The 24,562-nt window shown below is 44.1% G+C and overlaps 1 protein-coding gene across 8 annotated transcripts in view; it reads right to left on the reverse strand.

Annotated features, from left to right (window-relative positions):
* Positions 1–5,018: 5,018 nt before the first annotated feature.
* Positions 5,019–24,562, reverse strand: part of Bptf (bromodomain PHD finger transcription factor) — a 130,123-nt gene continuing 110,579 nt past the window's right edge. For 6 of the 8 annotated variants that reach the window (XM_069993103.1, XM_069993101.1, XM_069993099.1 and 3 more), the window contains 5 exons: positions 23,373–23,704; positions 17,920–18,112; positions 16,578–16,662; positions 8,231–8,417; positions 5,019–5,918 (listed from right to left, as the gene is read on the reverse strand). In XM_069993103.1, coding sequence (XP_069849204.1) covers positions 5,882–5,918; positions 8,231–8,417; positions 16,578–16,662; positions 17,920–18,112; positions 23,373–23,704 — 834 coding nt within the window. In that variant the 3' untranslated portion in view covers positions 5,019–5,881. Of the gene's footprint in view, positions 5,919–8,230; positions 8,418–16,577; positions 16,663–17,919; positions 18,113–18,839; positions 19,014–23,372; positions 23,705–24,562 lie in introns of all 8 variants that reach the window. The other 2 variants (XM_069993100.1, XM_069993096.1) reach the window with 1 other exon arrangement.

The raw sequence follows: 24,562 nt of genomic DNA on the forward strand, positions 1-24,562 counted from the left end.
TCCTTTAGATCAAACCCTAGAGTTAGAGGAGGACAAGTATTAACATTTTACATTTAAGGAGTACAAAAGGGCTTAATTCAAGCACAATATTATAGAAGGCAAGAGTTCCTGATGTACCAAAATGTAAAATATAGTCTAGATTCTAGCCTCCTGCTCCTAATAGCTTGTTTTGTGCCAAACCGGCAGCAACTGCAGTATTGCGATGCTAAGCATACTCTGGTGGAGCTGATGTCATTTTTCTATGAAGACCAAACAGCACATTTGTGTATGGGAAGCAGTAAATCTTGCCTTGAAATCACATCTTGGTTGCACCTGGTTTTTGTTTTTAGTCTCACTGAGCCTGAAGGTTTGAGAGAGAAAAAAAAACCAAACCCTCCCAAACCAACTCCTCAAATGCATTTCATTAATGGACAGCTCACCAGCAAGCAAGTTGTAAATGTTTTCCAGTTGGGTTTGAAAGAAAGTTTAATCACTAGCTAAATCTGCTAACGATTCAATACTTGACATTATAGCGGTTTTCAGATCAAGCTATGTTTTGGTTAAAGCACTACGAATACAGATACCAATGATGTGCAAAGATTATTTCTTAAACATAGACTTCCCATGAAGGGCTTGAAGCAGGCTCTTTGGTCTCTTGGTGATAGGCTCAACTCAGGCCTGTCTGGGATGAGACACTGCAGGGTTGATGGCTTCAGGCATGACTTCTCACCTCTGATCTGGGACAGAGGTAAAATAAAGCTGAGAGGTTTTGGCTACTCTGTGATAATGCAATACTGGGGACTTGTAGTGGATTTTCAAAAAATCAGTCTTGTCAGATTCTTATTAAAGTTTCACTACAGTTGCTCGGAAATTGAGTCCATTACAGCATAAAGAATTGACAATAGAGCATGCAGCTAGTGAAGAGGATTTTTTGTTTTTTGTTTTGTGTGTACTAGTGTTGGGGCTTCAACTCAGGGACTCAAGCTTACTTGGCTTTATCGCTCAAGACTAATGCTCTATCATTTGAAATCACATCTCTGCTTCCAGCTTTTTGCTGGTTAATTGGAGATGAGCCTTACCAACTTTTTTTTTTTTTTTTTTTTGCCTAGGCTGGCTTCACAGCTTAATCCTCAAATCTCTGCTTCCCCAGTAGCTAGCTTTACAGGTGCGAACCATCCGAGCCTGGCTGAATGAAGAGATTCAGACTAATGTTTTATTCAGGATTAACTCAGGCTTAATAGGGTCAGTAAAAAAAAAAAAAAAAAAAAAAATCAAGGATGTCCTTTTTTTTTTGAAAGTACTTGGATTTGAACTCAGGGCCTAAGTGCTTGCTGAGCAGGGACTCAACTCCTGAGCCACAGCTCCAGCCTTCAAAATGAAGCTTGTAAAATGGCAAAAGGCTTAGTTGTGTTTTGAGGAACAAGATGGGAAAAAAGTTACAGTAAGACTAAATACACTCATTCTGAAGCTGAAAGAAAGTGCCAGAAATGCATGTGGTTAGATTTAAGAGAGAAAACAATTTTACATAAACATGAGAGTTAAAGTCAAAAGTACTCATGTAACTAAGATAATGTATGGAAAAAAAATGAAGACACACACAAATGCCAGGCCTCTGATGCTCATGGACACTTGGGAGCCACGAGGTGAATTTGCTGGCCCCATAAACATGTGCAGGAGGTTTTTAGTGAAGCCTGCGTAAGATGTAAGGCCACCTGTCTTTCCGGCCAGGTCTGAGAAGGCTCACTGCGGATGGAGATGGAGAACCTCAAGAGCAGACTAACTCCAGGTTAGGCACAAAAGATCAGCAGCTTTGCCAATATGCAGTCAGGAACATCTGAATGAGCAAATTCGTTGTTGTTTCTAACCCCTTTTGTCCTATTGATGGGTTTTTCTCAGTCCATGCTTTTGGGCCAAAGACGAAAGGGCCCTTTGTGCCTATGGGCATATAACAGCACCTCACCGAGAAAATACTGGGCAGCCCGCTGGAGGAACTCACTAGCAGCTGTTCTTCAAATTAAGCTGTCACTTTAAAATTCAAGGGGAAGTACTTTTTTTTTTTTTTTTTTTTGGTATGGGAAGGTCTCTAAGATCAACTTTTTCCTTTCTTTGTGGCTTTTAAAAATGTCTCAAAGACTCAAAGACACCATTTGGCACAGTTCCTCTTGCTCCTGAAATAATCTTTTAAGGTTACCTAAAGCACACACGCACATGCAAACACTTCTCAAAAATGGACTCGTCACCTACTACTGTGTCTAACCTCAATTGCAGGATCTGTTTAACAATGGAACCAAGTTAAAGCAGGACTTTATCATTTTAAAAAATATAGCTTATTTCTTTAGTTGAATTTGGTCCAAAGTGCCTCAGACTATTTCACATTATTAGAGATATTTGGGAGTGGTGCTGTAGCTCAAGTGGTAGAGCGCTCGCCTTGAGCTGAAGAGCGCAGGGACAGCGCCCAGGCCCAGAGTTCAAGCCCCACGACTGACAAAAAAGAAAAGAAAAGATACTTTTCAGCTTGCCCTTTCCCTGCCCCCACCTCCCCTTTTTTTTGTGCCAGTTCTGGGACCTCAACTCAGGGTCTGGACGCTGTCTCTGAGCTTCATTTTGCTCAATGAAAGCATTCTACCACTTGAGCCATAGCCCCACTTCTGGCTTTTTCTGAGTAGTTTATTGGAGGTAAGAGTCTCACAGTCTATTTTGCCCAGGCTAGCTTTGAACCGTGAACCTCAGATCTCAGCCTCCTGAGTTGCTAGGATTACAGGCCTGAGCCACCAGTGCCCGGCCCCCAGTACTTTTATTTAAGGGCTGGAAATCTGAGACTGCTCGGTCACGAACTCCATCTGGAGAAGAGCGGCTCTGCCCAGCTCAGTCTGTAAGAGTTGTAGGTTTTCAAAGGCCACTAGGTTGGCTAATGTGAGAAATATAAAGAAACAGGGAGTTGGCCTGACAGAAATCAACAGAAATAGGGAAAGATCTTTTATTGGTAGATTTTTTGGAAGGCAGGTTACAAACAGCACTCCAGGCCACTTGGATATAAAAGGTCATTGTTTTGCTTTAGAAAATACCTTCCCAAAATTTACAATTAAAAAAAAAAAACCCACAACAACAACCCACTGCAGGACATGAAGTACAAACTTTGCAGAATTTGGAGAAAAAAGCTTTACCTTTATGAAAATAATTTTTATGAAATGGTTTCAAGGATTATGAATTGGGAGATGAAGCATAGCAAACATTGAAAATATATTTTAGCCAAAAGAATCCATTGATGTAAGTGAAATCTATTTACAGGCCCCAAGGTTGGGGCAGAAACATTCTAGTAGTATTAACAGATGTGCATTATTCTACTTGGATTATTGAAAGCCAAACAGCTTAATATCTTAACTGAATAGTAGACTTTTGTTAAAGATACTCATAGAAAAGTAGCTTTTGAAGAATGTAAGTTATTCAAAATCACTTTTGAAAGACTAGAACTCTAGTTGATAAAACTATATAAAATGTCTTCACGTACTTATACGATGACAGAAATGGTTATTAAAGTCTTGATGCTATTAAAAACATGAAATGAACATCATCTTTGTCTTTTCATTTTCCTTTTCTGTGCAGGTCCTTGGGCTTGAACTCAGGGCCATGAGCTTGTATGTGGCTTTTTCTGTTCAAGGCTAGTGCTCTTTCACTTGAGCCATGCCTCCAATTCTGGCTTTTTGCTGGTTAACTGGAGATAAGTCTCTGGGACTTGTCTGCCTGGGTTGGCTTGGAACCTTGATCCTCAGATTTCAACCTCTTGAGTAGCTAGGATTACAGGCGTGAGACTACCCGTGCCTGGCTTCCTGGACGTCTTTTTTTGGATACAATTTGGCAACGTCAACAGCTTCAGAAAATATAGCAACCAATCTGCCAACCAACCAGCTATTGTTTCATTAGAAACTGCACCAAATCCAATGTCAGAACCAGTACTTTATTCTCCTAAGGTGAAATGTCCTATTACGTACAAAAAGAATTGCTGTTTCGTTTTGCCACAATTTGTTAAACACATAGCAACCTAGTTTTAAGTGAATAAATAGTACAGAAATACTGTGATGTGATGACTTGCCGAATAATTGTGTAATTCATTCAAACGTAGAATTTTTGCATCGGCCCAGTGCATACAACATGTAACATTAAAAAACAAAACAAAACAAAACACACACACACAAAAACTAAAAGGACCAAATAACCTGTATTTAACTACTTTCATCTTACTATTTTAGGCAAAAACTTTGCTTCCAGGTTTCTACACTGAGTTGATGTGACATCTTCTTGTACAGAAGGAATAAAATGACTGCAGAAAAACCTGTGCACCTGAGCCTGGAGGAGGGAGGGATGAACTGCAGCAGCAGCTTGCTCTGAAGAAGCTACTGGCTGGGAAAGGTTTTGCATAGCAAGACAACACTGAACAGAAGGAAACTTGAAAAAGCAAAAAGTAGGCAAATTCCAGGACATGGTAAGGACAAAGCTAGTTGTGCAAAAAGCTAGAAAAACCCTTGCAAAGCTGCCTAATTCAACTGTGGCAGATGGGAGAGAAGCAGTCCTCACCGCACAGGAAGAACGGTGTAGAAGGATCACACACTGACAGGAAACAAGCAGAATAATACACCTTCCTCCCCTGCTTTCCCGTTTTCCCAAAGCTTATGCTACTTTTCCTGATGTGGAGCAGACAGACAAGAAACAAAGGAACAAACCCCCAACCAACCAACAACCAATGACAGAGGGTAAGGGCACGTAAAGATGCCCTTCCTGCGCTCTAAGTGGCTGCTGGAACCAGCCATCGCCTGGAATCTCAGAACAGACAAAGGCCTTTCTCATGGGTATGGTCAACTGAGGAAAGGGATTAGCACCCTGCAGATTTCCCGTCACGTGCTCACAGTGGACTGGAAATCCTAACGGGGGTCACCCTTGTCCCGGGGACACCCAGGTCTCACTGGAGCCTCTGCCTGTCAGGACGTGGCCCCCTCCCCGCAAAGGCTCACAGATCCTCATGAGCGCACAAAGACACCTCCATCTGTGGGAGAAAAAGTATCTCCATTTATTTCCATTCATATACATCCATAGTTGAATTTTAATACAAAAAGAAAAAAATTAGAATCTGACAAATGTTTACAAACAAGATACCTTCAAATAGATTTTGCTCCTTTTAGCCTGGTGCGGAGTAAATGGCAGACTGTAATGTGTGCTCAAGGAGTCAGTCTGTAGTCCAGGACTACTCAGCCCAACCTCTCATCGAGCTTAATTTGTGTCTACCATGAACAGTAACTCATTGTTGATTCCCAGGTGTGTGTGCACATGTGTACATAGCAGCTCCTTTCATAGAAAGAAAAGACATCTAGAGGTCGTTGGAACTTCACCTACAGGAGTCATGATAAGATACAGAATGGGTCGCGTGGAACCAGGGCTGGATTTTATAAGAAAAAATAATTAGCTGACAAATGAGGGCAGCAATAAAAAAGCGTCTTTTTTGCAACAATAAATAAATACAGTCAAAAGTTTTCTGTGGGACTGACTAAACCAGCTTCTTCACTGAAGAGCGGCCGCAGCATCCGTGGACTTTCACGGGACCCCATAGTCTTTTTTTTTTTCTTGCTTTTTCTTTTTCTTTTTTTTTTCAATAAACAAAGTTTTCCCGCTTCTGCCACAATAGTAAAACCATTTGATCTTGACAAGATAATGGTGTCGTTGACTTTGTTTTTCCCTTGTCCGTTGGACAAAATTGGCCAAGAATATAATTGGACTGTTAGGACCAATAAAAACGAAGTGTAGCTCATGTCTCATCAGGATAACCTGACTAAAAACATCTGGCTTCTTAATTTCAAATAGTTCAGACAACCAGATTCTTGCTGAGTTTTATGTTAGGTTAACGTGCTGAACTTTAAGAAGCTGAAGACTGCAGTTTGTTGTTATGAGACCTACAGAATACAGAAAACAGGGAATCATTAAGCACTCTTCTGACTTAGAAACGACGATGCTTTTGTGGGCGATGCGGGGAGCGGGCCTTGTGCTCACCATTGGCACACAGTAGAGAACAATTCAGAAACTTTCAACTGTAATAGCAGAACAATAAGTATGATAGCTCATTGGAAAAAGTCATTAAAAATACATAAATTATAGCCAGGAGCTGGCTCATGCCTGTAATCCTTGATGACTCTTGACACTGTAATTCACTTAAGCAGAACTGAATATAATTCTCAACTTGGCTTCTAGGTTCCCTAAAGAAAGTTATATAAATCTTAGCATACTAAAAGCTATGTAAAAGCCAGGGGCTGGTGGCTCACGCCTGTAATCCTAGCTACTCAAGATCTGAGGATCATGATTCCAAGTTAGCCTGGGCAGGAAAGCCCATGGGATTTTTTTCTGCCCATCCTGGGGCTTGAACTCAGCACCTAGGCACTGTCTCTGGGTTTCTTTTGCTCAAAGCTAGCACTCTACCACTTGAGCCACAGCGCCACATCTGACTTGTTCTGTGTATGTGGCACTGAGGAATGGAGCCCAGGGCTTTATGCATACTAGGTAAGCACTCTACCACTGACACACACGCCCAGCCCTGTGAGATTCTTATCTCCAATAAGCACCCAAAAAAAGCCCCAAGTGAAGCTGTGGCTCAAGTGATAGAATGTAAAGCATGAGTAAAAAAAGCTCAGGAACAATGCCGAGGCCCTGAGTTAAAGCCCGCAGGATTGGCACCAAAATAAATAAATAAAATAAAGCTAGGGGCTGGGAAGGTGGCTGAGTGGTAGAGTGCTTGTCTAGCATGCATGAAGCCTTGGGTTCCATTCCTCAGCACCACATACACAGAAAAAGCCGGAAGTGGCGCTGTGGCTCAAGCGGTAGAGCCGCTAGCCTTGAACGGGCTACCCCAGGCCTGGTTAAAAAAAAAAAAAAAAAAGCTACCTATGAATAACCAGGTGGAAATGTGTCCTAGGTGGGCCCTTTTGGATGGGGAACATCAGCACAAAGCCCTAGTGTCCATGCCTATGAAGAGAGGAAGAGGGAGAGGAGAGAGAGGGAGGAGGAAAGGGAGAAGGAGAGGAGGGAGGAAGAGAGAAAGTCAGGGAGGAGAGGAAGCAGGAGAGCGGGAGGGGAAGAGTTTGACAGCAGTGAGTTAATGTGTAGGGGTTGATAGTTTTACACACTTGGAAAAGTTTACTACTGTGTTCTTTTATCCTGTTTGTCTGCTTTGCTTCCTTCCTTCCTTCTAGTCTAAAATTCCTTTAACAGAAGGTGACTAGATACTTACCCTTCACTTTAAATAAGCTGACTCTAAAACTATAGTTCTTGTAATTACTTGCTTCAGGACAAGGAAGACAACACCCTGAAGATTTTCTTTTATTTTTTCCCAGTCCTGGGGTTTGAACTCAGGACCTGGGTGCTGTCCCTGAGTTTCTTTTGCTAAAGGCTAGCACTCTACCACTTAAGCCAGAGCGCCACTTCTGGCTTTTTCTGTGTATGTGGTACTGAGGAATGGAACCCAGGGCTTCATGCATGCTAAACAAGCACTCTACCACGAAGCCACCTTCCCAGCCCCAAAATGAAGATTTTCTCTGGAGAGAAAGCACTGATCCTACACCTCCAGCCTGGACTTTCTTCTAGTTGTGTGGTGTCCCGTAGGAATTCACCAGACAATATGAAGACATCCAGGCACCAACCCAGCCCCAGTCTACCCAATCCAAGCACCTAGGGATGGTCCAACTGGGGCTGGTGGACAGGGCACAGTGAGAATCTCCAGGCTGCAGAATGGCTGCAGTTATCCCAGAAAAGGAAGGCAGGTATCCATAGGAAGGAAGGAAGTCACAGGCTTGAGATGGGGGATGTGCATGGGACTCAGAAACCTAAGAACGATGAAGGCCTCAGTAACCGGCTCAAGCAAGTTGCTCAGTGCTCTTCCAGCAGTTAAAGCACCCGAGGGGACATTTTATACTTCTGTAATTCTCTACTGCATGGAAACTCAAGAGGAACGAGCTCTCAAGGGATCCTGAAGGCAGCATCTTCTGTTCTGTGCGTGCTTGATAAATGCTTGTTCAATTTGGAAAAAAAAAAAAAAGAAAAAGAAAAAAACTTGTCCTGGTAGTATGTCATAATACAAGAGTATTGATTTTTCAAAACTTTTTTTATTTGAAGGTTCACACTGGCTACATATGCTGCGCAGACTGATTCCTTAGATAGCACCGTGTACAGAGTTCCTGGGCTGAATCCCTGCAGAATGTGGAGCCCATTTGCTTACCTGCTGGCCTTGAATCCTTTCAACTTCTGCACAAAGAATGATTCGAGAACTTCTGCACATTGGTAAAAAGGGGAGTCACTAGGATTGTAGTAACGGCAATTATCAAAAATTTTGGTCATGTCTGCCACAAATTCGGTCAGCTTTTCATAATACCGTCTCTGTACTCTTTCTTCCATGGTGGCAAGGTCTTAAAAACAGAAAAGGAAAAAAGATTCCCCAAGTTTTAAGATTTTCCCACTGTAAATGAACGTATTCTGCAGTTCTGACTAGAGAATAGATTTTTTGCTAAAACAATAATAAAACTGAGCTGATTTATCCTGGAGTCTAGTTTGCAATTTATAGAGTACATTCTAGCACTTTCCCAATTTTGCCTTTGATCGGGTTTTTAAGAAAACTCTTGGGCGCTGTGAAGATGCTTTAGCTTTTTTTTTTTTTTTTTTTGGGTCCGGTTGTGGGGCCTGAACTCTGGGCCTGGGCGCTGTCCCTCAGCTCTTCAGCTCAAGGCTAGCACTCTACCACTTAAGCCACAGCGCCACTTCCGGCTTTTTTTTTTCTTTTTGCTTATGTGGTGCTGAGGAATCGAACCCAGGGCCTCATGCATGCAAGGCAAGCACTCTACCACTGAGTCACCTTCCCAGCCCGATGCTTTTGCTTTTAATTACAGGGAAGAGCTTGTAAGTGCAGTGTATGTGTGAAGAGAAAGTGGTAATCTAGAATGTGAACAAACCTCTTTTTAAAAAATTCTTGTCCCAGGGGAGGGGGGGGGGAGGATGGAAAGGGATGGGAAGGGGAAACAAAGGAGGAGGCTACAATGCTTGATAAGAAATGTACTCATTATCTTGCCCATGTAATTGTAACCCCTCTGTACAGTATTTTCACAAAAAAAAAAAAAAAAATCCTTGTCCCAGATTTTACATGGTCTTGTCTTTTCATTCATTTTGATTGTTATCTTCTGTTTGGGACGTACTAACTTACCCATTCATGGTGGTAATGACAGTAGATGATAGGAATAAACACAATGGTATGAAATACTAGGTACAGATGAGAGGCAGGCAAAGCCGCTATCATTGGGTGGTGCCCCCCCCCCCTATAATATGAGGAAGTTGGTCAGCATCCATTTCCTGGCACACAGCAGGTGATGTGTGTGCTGAAGGCTTGAGATGCCTGGTGGCTGGGGGTTCCTAGTCATTTCAGGAAGGGGACAGGTTACCAGGAAGGCCAAGGCCTGACTAGAGGACTGGAACTTTCAGTTCCACCTTCCAACCTCTGGGAAGGAGAAAGGGGAGGTGAAGCTCATCACTATGACTGATGCTGTGTACTAAATCATGGCTATGTAATGAAGCCTCTATAAAAGGAGCCTCTAGAATGAAGCCTCAAAGGTGGGGCTGAGCGACAGATTGCCAGCCAATGAGGAAGAGTCAGATACTTAGGTTCAAGTTCCAGTCTCTGGGGAAAACAACAACAACACAAAAAACCCTCAAGAGTCTTGGTTCCAGGAACTTATGGGTAGCTAAAGGTGTGGAAGTTCCAGGAAGACGGTACAACCCTCTTCCTAGCCTTTGTTCTCTGCATTTTTTCATCTGGGTTCATTTGTATACATTATAATACCAGCAAGCCACTGCTAAACCATCCCTCTAGTCCTTTTTTGCATCAATTATTTGTGTGTGTGGGTGTATACTGGTCTTGAGCCTTGAACTCAGGGCTCAGGCACTATTCCTAAGCTTTTTCTCAAGGCTAGTGTTCTACCACTTGACCCACACCTCCACTTCTGGCATTTTAGTGGCTTGTGGGCCAGCCTGTCCAGGCTGGCTTCAAACCCTGATTCTCAGATCTTAGTCTCCCTTAGTAGCTAGAATTACAGGTATGAGCCACTGGTGCCCAGCCTGCCCTGATTTTAGGGTCTTGCTTCTTGCCTGAGTCCATACTAGAGGCTGACCCTCCTATCTTCATACCGCAGCTGGACTGACAGGTGCAGGCCACACCTATCTTCTTCCTTTGAGATGGGAGTCTGGCCTATTTTGCCTGAGTTGGTCTGGAACCTCGATCATGTCAGTCTGTCAAGTAATTGGGATAACAGGCTTGCACCACCATAGCACCCAGCTATTGGTGAACGTTTTGCCCAGGCTGGCCTTGAACCATGATCCTCTCAATCTCAGCCTCCTATGCAGCTAGGAATATTATAGGCATAAGCCATCATGCGCAGATTTGTAATACCACTCCTGTTTTTTTTTCTTCTTTTGTACTGGTCCTGGGGCTTGAACTCAGGTGCTTTCCTTGAGCTTTTTGTGTTCAAGGCTAGCACTCTACTGCTTGAGCCACAGTTCCACTTCTGGCTTTCTGGTGGTTAACTAGAGATAAGAATCTGAGGGGCTGGGAAGGTGGCTCAGTGGTAGAGTGCTTGCCTTGCATGCCTGAGGCCCTGGGTTCGATTCCTCAGCACCACATAAGAAAAAAGAAAAAAAGCCGGAAGTGGCGCTGTGGCTCAAGTGGTAGAGTGCTAGCCTTGAGCCGAAGAGCTGAGGGACAGCGACCAGGCCCAGAGTTCAGGCCCCACGACTGGACGCAAAAAAAAAAAAAAAAAGAATCTGATGGATTTTCCTGTCTGGGCTGGTTTTGAACCATGATCTTCAGTTCTCAGACTCTGGAGTAGCTAGGATTACAGGCGTGCACCACTAGTGCCCAACTGTAATATCCGTTTTAACAAACTCATAAATTTAAGCATTTCCTGAGTTTGGTGAGTTTAGTGAAGGGGAGTCTAAAGAAGGGTTGTGGGAGCTCTGATTTGCAGCCTGATAGAACAGCCTGAGAATAGCTGTTAGTAGGCTTATGTTAAAATTTTATCTTTTAACAACCTAGACAAGGAAAGTGTTTGACTTTTCTTTTCTTTTCTTTTTTTTTGGGTCCGGTCGTGGGGCCTGAACTCTGGGCCTGGGCGCTGTCCCTCAGCTCTTCAGCTCAAGGCTAGCGCTCTACCACTTGAGCCACAGCACCACTTCCAGCTTTTTCTGCTTATGTGGTGCTGAGGAATCGAACCCAGGGCCTCAGGCATGCAAGGCAAGCGCTCTACCACTGAGCCACCTTCCCAGCCCTACAGGTTAGTTTTTTAAGACATGAAAAGTCAAACACTGGGGCTGGGAAGGTGGCTCAGTGGTAGAGCGCTTGCCTTGCATGCCTGAGGCCCTGGGTTCGATTCCTCAGCACCACATAAGCAGAAAAAGCTGGAAGTGGTGCTGTGGCTCAAGTGGTAGAGCACTAGCCTTGAGCTGAAGAGCTGAGGTATAGCGCCCAGGCCCAGAGTTCAGGCACCATGACTGGCAAAAAAAAAACAAAAAACAAACAAAAAAAACCTAACCTGTATTTTTTCTGAGTTTAATATGTACTTTGCCCATTCTTCTATTGGGATATCCACACTGTTGTCATTATTATTATTATTTTGTTATGTGGTAGATAGTGGTGGTCAATCTCACATTTTACTCCATCTCTGTGACAGCTACATTTGTACACCAAATAGTGTGTAAGACAGTGTGCTAATTTCTAGTGCTTTTCAAGAGTACACAAAAAGACTACAGACATATTTGCTGAAATTGGCTCAATTTCTTGAAGTATTGTTTTTCTTTATACTTTTTTTTTTTTGGGTCCGGTCATGGGGCCTGAACTCTGGGCCTGGGCACTGTCCCTCAGCTCTTCAGCTCAAGGCTAGCGCTCTACCACTTGAGCTTCAGTGCCACTTCTGGCTTTTTTTTTTCTTTTTGCTTATGTGGTGCTGAGGAATCAAACCCAGGGCCTCATGCATGCAGGCAGGCACTCTACCACTGAGCCACCTTCCAGCCCCTTTCTTTATATTTTCTGAGACAGTTCTGCATATTTAGCTCAGGTTGTCTTGGAACTTGTTATGGAAACTAGGTTTGACTCAAACTCATGATTTTCCTGACTTAGCATCTCAAGTATTGAGATTACAGGTGTGAATCATCTTGCCTAGCTTGAAAGTGTAAAAGTGTGTGTGTGTGTTTGTTGGGTGTGGGTCTTGAACTCTGGGCCTGGGCGCTGTCCCGGAGCTCTTCGGCTCAAGGCTAGTGTAGTGCTCTATCACTTGAGCCATAGTACCACTTGTGGCTTTTTCTGTTTATGTGGTGCTGAGGAATCAAACCCAGGGCCTCAGGCATGCGAGGCAAGCACTCTACCACTGAGCCATCTTCCTAGCCCAGAAAGTGTATGTTTTTATTTAAAGTTTTACCAAGAATATATTTTAGTGTAACAGGGTTAAAATAGAGAAATAGAAAAGAGAGAGAAACATTTTGCACTTCTCATGAAGGCAACGGTAGTTAAAGATTCCTAAAGTATTTTACTTAAGCATATGAAGTATCGATACCCTATGACCAAGAAATAAAATACAGGCAGATTTATGAACAAAGACAATACTTTGTTGATTATATAAGCAAAAGCTATATACAAATAATAGCAAAACAAATTAATGGAGAGGGAAATAAATTATTTTAATTTTATTTGATTAAAAACAATGTTGGAGCCAGGTGATTGTGGCTCACACCTGTAATCCTAGCTACTCAGGAGGCTGAGATCTGAGGATCACGATTCAAAGCCAGCCCAGGCAGGAAACTCTATGAGACTCTTATCTCCAATGAACCACCAGAAAATCCGAAGTGGTGCTGTGGCTCAAGTGGTAGAGCACTCGCTTTGAGCTGAAGAGCTCAGGGACAGCGCTCAGGCCCAGAATTCAAGCCCCATGGCCAAAAAAAAAAAAAAAAAAAAAAGTTGGTCAGGTACCAATAGCTCATACCTGTAATTCTAGTTATTTAGGAGGCTGAGATCTAAGAGTCCAATTTGATGCCACTCTGGGTAGATTTGTCTGTGAGACTATATTCTCCAAATAACTAACAAAAAGCCTGTCTAGAGGTGTGGATTAAGTAGCTCATTAGCTGAGCAAGCAAACTGAGTGAATGTGAAGCTCCTAGCTGTATTTTATTTATTTATTTTTTGCTGGTTCTGGGGCTTGAACTTAGGGCATGGACACCGTCCCTGAGCATCTTGTGTTCAGGGCTAGTACTCTACCACTTGAGCCACAGCACCATTTCCAGCTTTCTCTCTCTTTCTCACTTTTTGGTTGGTCATGCCTTGAACTCTGGTCCTGGGCACTGACCTTCAGCTCTTCAACTCAAGGCAAGCACTCTAACACTTGAGTCACAGGGCCATTTCCAGTTTTCTGAGTGCTTTATTGGAGATAAGAGTTTCACAGGGGCTGGGAAGGTGGCTCAGTGGTAGAGTGCTTGCCTTGCATGCCTGAGGCCCTGGGTTCGATTCCTCAGCACCACATAAGCAAAAAGAAAAAAGCCGGAAGTGGCGCTGTGGCTCAAGTGGTAGAGCGCTAGCCTTGAGCTGAAGAGCTGAGGGACAGCGCCCAGGCCCAGAGTTCAGGCCCCATGACCGGACACATTAAAAAAAAAAAAAAAAAAGAGTTTCACAGCTAGGCTGGGTTCAAAGCCAGCCTGGGCAGGAAAAGCTGTGAAACTCTTTTATTTATTTATTTATTTTTGTCATGGGGCTTGAACTCTGGGCCTGAGCACTGTCCCTCAGCTCTTCAGCTCAAGGCTAGCACTCTACCACTTGAGCTACAGCGCCACTTCTGGTTTTCTGGTGGTTTATTGGAGGTAAGAATTTCACGGACTTTTTTGCCCGGGCTGGCTTTGAACCGTGATCTTCAGATCTCAGCCTCTTGAGCCTCCTGAGTAGCTAGGATTACAGGCGAGAGCCACCAGCACATGGCTAGCCTTTTCTCCTTATGTGGTACTGAGAAATCGAACCCAGGCGTTCATGCATGCTACGCAAGCACTCTACCACTAAGCCACATTCCCAACCCCTGTAAATTAATTAATTTAGTCAGTTGTGGGGCCTGAACTCTGGGTCTGGGCGCTGTCCCTCAGCTCTTCAGCTCAAGGCTAGCACTCTACCACTTGAGCCACAGTGCCACTTCTGGCTTTTTCTGCTTATGTAGTGCTGAGGAATCGAACCCAGGCCTCATGCATGCAAGGCAAGAGCTCTACCACTAAGTCATCCCAACCCCCTCTGTAATTTATTTATTTTTTATTTTTATTTATTTATTTTTTTGGTTGTGGGGCTTGAACTCTGGGCTTGGGCACTGTCCCTGAGCTCTTCAGCTCAAGGCGAACACTCTACCTCTTGAGCCACAGCACCACTTCCAGTTTTCGAGTGGTTTATTGGAGATAAAGAGTCTCAGGGACTTTCCTGCCCAGGCTGACTTTGAACTGTGATCCTCAGATCTCAGCCTCCTGAGTAGCTAGGATTACAGGCGTGAACCACTAGCGCCCGGCACCTGTAATTTATTTTTAATTAGAAGAATTTATTACTTTAATAAACAGTAATTGTCAAAAAGGGAACTACACAAATCTAAAATATGTGAATGCTGTACTTCTTTAGTCTTTAAAACCAGGAGTACAAAAGTAACTATTCAGTCACTTGACTGAAAAGATGTTTCAGTCAAGGATGGCCCTGTATAAGAGTGTGCTACTGTAAGAGAACATCCCCTGGGGATGTCACAGCCATCTTAATTGTACCAATATGTCTGTACAGTTAATATGGGAATGATACTCATATAACAACAAAGTTACCTAACAGCGCAATGTTTAGAAATGTACCTTATTGCTGGGCACCAGTGACTCACGCCTGTAATCCTAGCTACTCAGGAGGCTGAGATCTGAGGATTATGATTCAAAGCCAGACCAGGCAGGAAAGTCTATGAGACTCTTATCCCCAATGAACCACCAGAAAACCCAAAGTGGTGCTGTGGCTCAAGTGTTAGAGTACTTGCCTTGAGCTGAAGAGCTCAGGGACAGCACCCAGGCCCAGAGTTCAATACCCACAACCAACAAAAAAAGGAAAAAAAAAAAAGTAATGTACCTTGTCATTAAGTTCCTCATGACTGTTTTTTTTTTTTTTGTCGGTCGTGGGGCTTGAACTCTGGGCCTGGGTGCTGTCCTTGCGCTCTTCAGCTCAAGGCGAGAGCTCTACTGCTTGAGCTACAGCACCACTTCTGGTTTTCTAGTGGTTTATCGGAGATAAGAGTCTCATGGACTTTCCTGCCCGGGCTGGCTTTGAACTGTGATCCTCAGATCTCAGCCTCCTAAGTAGCTAGGATTACAGGCGTGAGCCACCGGCGCCCAGCTGACTGTGTTTTTTGAAGACCATTTCAACTGTGCCCTTTTTCTTTTCTTTTCTTTTCTTTTCTGGTCCTAAGGCTTGAAGAACTCTGGGCCTAGCACCATCCCTGAGTTTCTTTTGCTACTACTTGAGCCACAGCTCCAATCTTGGCTTTTCTGAGTAATTTCTGTGAGGTAAAGAGTCTCATAGACTTTCCTGCCTGGGCTGGCTTTGAACAGCATGCAATCTTCTGGTCTCAGCTTCCCAAGTAGCTAGGATTACAGGCACCTGGCTAATTTTTCTTCTTTCTCTCCTCTTCAAAGTTGCCATCAAACACAAACCTCCTCATTGGGTACTGGTGGCTCATGCCTATAATCCTAGCTTCTCAGGAAATCTGAGATGCGAAGGTCATGGTTCAAAGCCAGCCTGGGTGGACTAATCTATGACTCTTATTTCCAATTAACTAGTAAAAAAACCAGACTTGGAAGTATGGATCATGTAGCAAGCAGGGTACCAGGCTTGAGTGCAAAAGCTAAGGGAGATGATGAACATGTTCCTTCAGTTCAAGTCCAGCCCTGGCCCCACCACTCCCTCCCACCAAAAACAAACACAAACACAACCCACACAAGCACTGGTAGGTATTCATCTTAACATGATCAGTTATACCATTTCCTCTCTGGGAAATGAATCTATAGTCTTAGGTCTGTATTGAGGAAGAGATGATAGGGAGGAGGAGATTCACTGGCTTCATTCTTTTACACAGCTACATAATGGTTATTCATATACCACTGTCTTAGCTACTCTTCTATTTATGGCTATTTAATTCATTCACGCTGTTTTGGAATTATGAACATTGTTGCGCTGAATATATACCATGGCCCTGTGAATTTTTTTTTTTTGGTCCGGTTGTGGGGCCTGAACTCAGGGCCTGGGCGCTGTTCCTCAGCTCTTCAGCTCAAGGCTAGTGCTCTACCACTTGAGCCGCAGCGCCACTTCTGGCTTTTTTCTTTTTGCTTATGTGGTGCTGAGGAATCAAACCCAGGGCTTTATGCATGCAAGGCAAGCACTCTACCACTGAGCCACATTCCCAGCCCACTCATGGTGTATCAATTTTATGGGTGATAAAATAGCTCTCGAGACTTCTCAATGAAGTTCACATTCAACTCAAAATACTTACCCATCGGCTCCTTAATCACACGATAATAATCTGGTGCATCATTAGGGTCTACTGGTTCAAGGAAAGGCCAAGCCATCTTATGGGCCTATAATAAAACAGACATCACTGTCAGAAATACAGACTGGAGGGCGAGACCAAGTGGGGGTGGGTGAGGGCGGGAGTGTTGTATGTATGCACAGCAATCACCAACATGGAGGTGTCCTCACCAGCCTGTCCTTGCATAATTAATGTACGTCCCCCAAATCTTTTACTCTGGGCCTGGGCGCTGACCCTCAGCTCTTCAGCTCAAGGCTAGCGCTCTACCACTGAGCCACCTTCCCAGCCCCTATCCCCCAAATCTTTAAAAGAACCCAATGTTACTTCAATTTTTCACGTTCGTTACCAAATCAATACACCTTTTAGCTCCAAGAGTGAGTTTTACATGCATGGCTGGACTATTTGCACTGAGGTGAGGGAGGCAACTCCAGGCTGCTGGGTGGGGGGGGTGGGGGTGGGGTGGGCTGAGCTGCCAGCTGAGCGCTATTGGCACTGCTGTCTTTGTAAAGCCGGGGTGGATGGGCTCACAGTGCGTCACAGTGACCACTTTCAGCTAATGAGGTGGCAGAGACGTGAAGTTAAACAACACTCAGCCACAGTGAATTCCCCTTCTCCTTCCAGTTCTTCTAGTTCTCATGTTTCAGATTATAGCAGGAGGAAAGTTCCACTCTAGTGCTCTGGGTTTGAAATAGCTGGTGAACACTCCCTAATGATGCCAACAATGCCTAGCCCCTTTAGTTTTTAACAAAGGGGTGAATAAGTAGACTTGAATCCAACTGTTTTCCAATCTGTGCTGTGAGATTAATTTTCTTTTTACTTTTTCTCTTTTCGTCGGTTGTGGGGCTTGAACTCAGGGCCTGGGTGCTGTCCCTAAGCTTTTTTGCTCAAGCTAGTACTCCTACCACTTTGAGCCACAGTGCCACTTCCAGTTTTCTGGGGGTTCACTGGAGATAAGAGTTTCATGGGCTTTCCTGTCTGGGCTGACTTTCAACTGCAATGCTCAGCTCTGAGCCTCCTGAGTAGCTGGGATCACAGGTGTGAGCCATGTGAAAAGTTAGCCAAAATCAGGGAGGCACTTCAAGTGAGAGATCAGGTAAACAACCATGGAGGTGGCATGTGGAGATGGTAAGCCTCCCAGAACTGGTGTGTGTGTGTGTTGGGGGGGGGGGGGCGAGGAAAGACTGTGGTGTGTCAAGCCCTCCGCCTTACGAGTTGAGAGCCAGCCACTAACCACATTCTCCATGACGGGGGGAAGCTCAAACGCGACCCACGTGGCATTTTCAGTGTGTCCCAGGAGGCGCCTCACCTGCAGGGAGCGGAGCACCCGCTTCAAGCCCTCATAATCTTTCTCTGTCAGCGGCGTGAGCACGGTCATGGCATCTTCCGTGGACTGGCACTGCGGACAGACATACTCATCAATGAGCTCTGCCTCACTCTGCAAGATGCCAACGCAACGCCCATGGTACCAGTTCTGACACCGATCACAGCCAATGTAAAATCTGGAAGATCCAAAACAGAAGTGAGCTCCGAGTGGACAGGATAACATTGCATCTCATCATTGACTTTTACAAATAACAAAACATGCAACTGAAAACTTAGTAAGCCCCAGGATATAAACGTTATATTAGGATCATTTTACTAGTCTTGAGGTTGAAATCCAATGGGTCAATTTAGTACTTTTGAAGTTAAGAATAGCAAAGTTTATTATGAACATTGTATAATATTGGAGAACCAATTTGAAGAAAAATGTAAGACATTTAATTGATTTTTTTAAAGCCCCAAGCAAAATAAAACCAAAAATCTTTCAACTAATACCATTTCAAGTGGGAGTTCAGAATCCTGTAAGCTAATAGCAATGTCTCAAAGTTTATACGTAATTAGTGTTTTTCTCTCCTACAATTTAAGTGCCATTTCAAACACTAAGTCCAAGTAAGTCAGGCTGTTTTAATCTCATTAATTTCTACGTTACACATTGAAGAATCAATTCTACTATTAAACCACATTTCCCCCCAATGTGTCACAAGCATTCAGTATGAGGCAACATAAATTTTGAAGGGGAGGTAAAGAGGAGAAAAGAGAAAAAAAAATTGGAAAAGAATTTGTAATGTAAGTGTTTAATATATGCAGAAAAAGATCTTGCTTTTTATTTTTAAAATAAATAAGTAAACCAGTCAGAGCAATGTGGCTTCCTACATTATTAAATATGATGCTCTTATCAGAACTCACTGTGACTCATCATAAGGTGTTCTGCAGATACAGTACAATTCCTCACTGCTGCCCTCTTGTGCCCGTTTACAATCATTACAGATGTACACATCCATTTTCTTAGCCTCCTTTTCTGTGATGCCAACACATTCTCCATGATACCAGTTAGTACAAAGATCACAGCCAATATAGAACCTAAAAGTATTCACAATGAAAATGACAATGTAATTGTCATTTTTGAGCTGCATAGTACTTAAATCTGTCTTCCCTACCTGGATTCTCTTTCTTACAGGATAATTTCTGCAATGAGTCGCCTAAACACCCTGACTCCAACCATTCTACCAGTGGCAAACTCAGCATCTGATGCTGGATCAGTGTGGAAAAAGAAGTCACTCACATTGATTTCAACAAACATACTGTTGCGTGAAATATGGGTGTTTTAAAACACACTGGAGTTAAAAAAAAAAAAAAAGATGACACACTGATGGTAATGGCTTCCTCTTAATGAATGTGTGCGAAAGTGTAATAGGCACAGAAACCAGAGCCAAAGAACCACGACTTACATCTGTCAAACCTATGCCATAGAAGCCATTCCAATAGCAGGGCTGCTTCTCAGATAGGTTTGAAAATGTATCTTACAATTTAAATTTGAGAAAAAAAAAAAAAAGGAAAGAAAACCAAAAACAAAGCGAAGCGCAAACACCAAGTAAAAGTTACACGAGGAACATGCGTGTCATCCAGGTGTGAAGTGGTCAGATGTGACATGAAGCAGGAAAAGGAAAAGGGTACATGTAGTAATTCAGTTCTACCAAGTTTTCTATGCTTGTAAGCATCAAGCTATGACCTAATTCAAATCACCTCATAGTGGACGATGACAGACATGGGTGATTGGGTTAACGTGTGCGGCTGGCTGAAGGGGAGAGGGGCCGGGTTAATCAACTGCTTAGGAGATGGGAAGGTCTTCTGAGTCAAAAGCAAGGGCCCACCATGGGAAGAATGATGGAGGCATGCTTCTCCTGCGGGAGTGTACAAGAGGAGACCTCAAGGCTTCTGGGATGCTATCCCCTCAGTGGGCGTGTCCATGAGCGTTGGCTCCTGCCGTGCAGGATCACCATGCCAGTGCCTTTTAGTGTTCCCCCGCACGGCCCCGGGCCTGCCCCTGGCACCCTTCACTCTGCCCAGGCATCTCTGGATTCACCTGGAGGAATGCAAGCCGCCTCCTGCCTCAGGGAGCAGTACAGGCCTAGGGGCTTATTCTATTCTTTCTCTTTGGAATTCCGACTCTTATGCGCTATCTCTGCTGGGGTGTGGAGGGGGGTCTTCTGGGGGTATTTTTGCTGTGTTCTCTTCAGGGTGGTTGGTGAGCTGTGTGTTCAAGGGCAGGACTTGAATTTCCATTTTTTAGCTACTCTTCCTAGATTCTTCCTCCTAGGCAGGCTTGGTATGAGAGACTATGAACTACTACTGAAAACACAAGTTACTTCAACTAGTACAGGGAGTGGATGAAGCTGGGAGGCTGGAATGGCGAACTGAAAAAAGTATGATATATCCACAAAGTAATGAGGCACCTCAACATGAGCACGTGTACAGGTGTGCCTCATTTTACACAACTTAGGCTTCCCAAAAAAGTTTGTGCAAAATGAATTTCTGTGATTTGAACACTTGACAGAATTGAGGCCAAAGAAACCCCCAAAGCATCTCTTTCATAGAAAGGATCGCATGCTCTTTTATCCCAGGAATCACTTCAGTGCGTGTTGCGGAAGTGAGGCACACGGCAGCAGACCACTGCAGTGGACAGGCTCCACTTTCACACTAGGGACAATGTCTACTGTGGGAAAACGATGGAAGGGGAAGAGATCTGAACGGATGTGTGTTTAACACAGCGAACCAACCAGCAAAGGTTTCATCAGGCATTTGCAAACAGGCGATAATTTAGACAGTGCCACCAGAGTAATTTCCTAAGAGATTACAAACTCAATTAGACCCCCCAATTAGACATTAAACATTCCTATTCCCAAATTTCTTTCTTTTTGGAGACAGGGTGTCATTATGTAGCCCAGGCTGGCTTTGAACTCTTGGTCCTCCTGCTCCAGCTTCCTAACTGTTAGGAATAGTTGTGCACCACTGTGTTTGGCTCTAAATTATTTTTTTCTTTGTGCCAGTATTGGGGTTTGAACTCAGAGGCTTGCACTCTCACTTGGCTTTTTTGCTCAAGGCTGGTATTCTAGCACTTGCGCCACACCTCCACATTTGGCTTGTTGCTGGTTAAATGGAAGAGCCTCAGGGACTTTCCTGCCTGGAATGGTTTCAGACCATGATCCTCCAATCTCAGCTTCCTGAGTAGCTAGGATGACAAGTATGAACCACCAACATCTGGCTAAAAGATTTTTGTGTGTGTGTGTGCTGGTACTAGAGCTTAAAATCAGGGCCTGGGTACTGTCCCTTAGCTTTTCTGCTTGAGGCTAGAGCTCTACCACTTGAGGCACAGCTCCACTTCTGACGTGTGTGTGTGCGTGCGTGCGTGCGTGCGTGTGTGTGTGTGTGTGTCTGGGCTGTCCTAGAGCATTTTTGTTCAAGGTTAGCACCCTACTAGAGCAGTTCTACTTTTGGCTTCTTGATAGTTAACTGGAATTATAAACTTTCCTAGTAGGGCTGGCCGTGAACCATGATCCTCAAATTTCAGTCTCCTGAATAGCTTATAGGTGTGAGTGAGTGAGTCATCAGCACCCAGCTCACATCTGGTTGTTTTTGGTGGTTAACTGAAAAGTCTCATGGACTTTCCTGCCTGGGACAACTTTGAACTTTGATCCTTAGATCTCAGCCTCTTGAATAGACAGGATTATAGGTGTGAACGAATGGTGCTGGCTAAATGCTTTTTCTTTCTTTCTGGCCTGGGGCTTGAATTTAGGGACTGGGCACTATCTCTGAGCTTTGGCACTGAGGCTACCATTCTACCACTTGAGCCACACCTCTACTTCCAGCTTTTGGGTGATTAATTGGGGATGAATCTCATGGACTTTCCTGTCAGGGCTGGCTTCAAACTTTGATCCTCAGATCTCAGCCTCCTGAATAGCTAGGATTACAGGTTCAAGTTAGTTACAGCACCCAGCGACTATTATTGTATGTTTATTATTATTTATTATACAATTATATATATAAGTCCCCCCGTCCCCCCTCCCCCCGCCCCATGCTGATCTTTGCAGTTGAACTCAGGGCTTGGGTGCTGTCCCTGAGCTTTTTTGCTTATTACAAACACTTTACTACTAGAGCTGCAGCTCTACTTCTGCCTTTTTTGGGTGATGAATTGGCGGTTAGTCTCATGGGCTTTCCTGTGCAGCTGGTTTCAAATCAAGATCCTCAGGTTTCAGCCTACTGAGTAGTTAGGATTACAGGCATGAGCCAGCCACTGGTGCCCAGCAGTAATATTTAAAAGCAAAGTTTAATATTCTTTTTAGTACAGTAAAAAATATGTACCATGGTTACTTGTTGCTTGGAAAACTGGGCTTACAAGTAGTATAGTGGTGCATAATCCCAGCACTTGGGAAGCTGAGGCAGGATTATAGTAAGTTCAAGATAGCCTGGTTACATAGCAAGTCCCTGCCTCAAGGGGAAAAAAAGTAGTGTACATTTTAATGTCTCTGAATACTTAGCTGAATGACAGTAATGACCAAAATGTAAAACAATATAAAGACTATCTCTAAAATCTCATTTACTGAAGACACAACTGTCAAAAACAGCTTCCAGCTGCTATAGTTATCAGTTTTTTATTTTTGTTGGTTGTGGAGCTTGAACTCAGGGCTGGGCACTATCTCTGAGCTCATTTGCTCAAGGCTGGCGCTCTACCACTTTGAGCCACAGCTCCACTTCCGGTTTTCTGGTGGTTAAAGTCTCATGGGGACTTTTCTTCCCGGGCTGGCTTTGAACCGCAATCCTCAGATCTCAGCCTCCTGAGTAGCTAGGATGATAGGCGTGAGCCACTGGCACCCGGTTACTTATCAAATTTTGAGTCTTATACTTGAAGAAGGGTAGAAGGAACATTTTTTTTTTTTTGTATTTTTCTGGCTTTTGTTCCAACCAAGTAGGTGGAAACTTTTAACAAAAACATTAAGGTTTTTTTTATCCCAATATAAAAAAGGAGAATTGCTTATAATAAAACCCAGAACGATTCAAATTTGAAGCTGCTTGCGCCATTCACATGTGGGTGGGATGGAGTTCTGGGCTCTGGGCTCTCGTGAAGGCAGAGACCAGGCTTGCGTATGGGAATGGAGGCCCAGCAGGGCTGGAGTGGCCCAGAAAGAACTGGAGAAAGCAGAGGAGCAACAGAAAGCTGGTTTTTGACAGGAAAGAATACGCCAAAGGACAAAGAACTGCGAACCTGTGAAATAGCACTTTACTTGTGGTGCAAGACTGAGAATAAGCACCTGCCCCAGAGACGGAACTTTATTACCCTCACAGTGGTTGTCGTGTACACTGTCACCAGTACATGCCTTTCCTACACCTGCCAATTTAACAGCTAAACTTAAAATAAACTAGAGCTCAAAAAACTCTACTCACTTAGATTCATCATAAGGCGTTTTACAGATACAATAAAGCTTTGTGTCCTTCTTAGTTTCCTTTGAGGTAGTAGAGATCACTTTCTTTTTCTTGGACTTTGAGTTTGAGTCTTTCTCCTCCTCCCGCTTCCTCTTCTGGGAAGCCCCGGGCAGCGGGGGCACCGGGAGGCCCGGGGACTGCAGACTGGGGACAACAGGAGGCGAGGGCGGAGGGGCTGTGGGGGTTGGTGCGGTCACCACCACAGGGGGCGAGGGGGCTGCTACTGCACTGGCCTGCGCCACCTGCACCATGTCTTTCTCCTTCTTCATTTTCAGGTCTCTCCTCAGCTCTTCCTGTCGTAGAGAGACAAGGCAAGAAAATCATTAGAATTATTTCCATGCATGACCTGGACAAGGCCATCAAGTAGCTCCATGGTCAGTCTGATGTGAGAGGTGTTTTGTTTCCTGCCTGGGCTGGCTCCGAACCTTGATCCTCAGAACTTAGCCTCCTGAGTAGCTAGGATTTCATGTGTGGACTGCTGGCACCCCCCTTCTGATGTGAGAGTTTTAGGAATGCCAAACAAGAGTTTTCTTACTCTATGCCTTAAGTCCAATCTCAACCAGCAGAAGTAGAAAAGGGTCACGCACGGAGAGACTGCTAGATCTACTCGAAGGAGACTCAAGTGTGAAAGCCCACCCTTTCCGGCTGGAGCCTGGCTGTGTCAATGGAGGCTTGGATGGGATTTCAAGTATCCTCCTCATTGACTGCCTCCCCCCTCCCCACTCTCCTCTTTTGTCCTTATTGTAAGGAACTGAATAGAGTTTCAACAGGTGGCGTGACCAGCACAAAGTAAACCTAGAGGCAGATTTGCCTTGTTAATGACACTCCTATGTCTAGAATTTAAGACTGCAGGGAGAGGTGACAACAAAGCACACTAGTTTCTCAATAGGGGTTTTGCCACAAATTTAAATGTAAACTGAGGCAGAAAAGAGCTGCAGGTGTGCCTTATGTGGCGCTTAGCAGGCAGAAGCCTCTGAGTTCAAGTCCCAATATAGCCTGCCTTGCCCTCCCCCCCCCAAAAAAAATAAGGTCAGGCACAATGAATGGCTCATACCTGTAATCCTAGCTACTTGGGAGGCAGAGATTAGGGGAGAGTTTGTAGTAGAAGTTCAAGACCCATCAATGCAAAAAGTTTGAGACCCCAATCTCAA

The sequence above is a fragment of the Dipodomys merriami genome, unplaced genomic scaffold, assembly GCF_024711535.1.
Source record: "Dipodomys merriami isolate MVZ:Mamm:240054 unplaced genomic scaffold, mDipMer1.0.p SCAF_42, whole genome shotgun sequence".
Taxonomy (NCBI): domain Eukaryota; kingdom Metazoa; phylum Chordata; class Mammalia; order Rodentia; family Heteromyidae; genus Dipodomys; species Dipodomys merriami.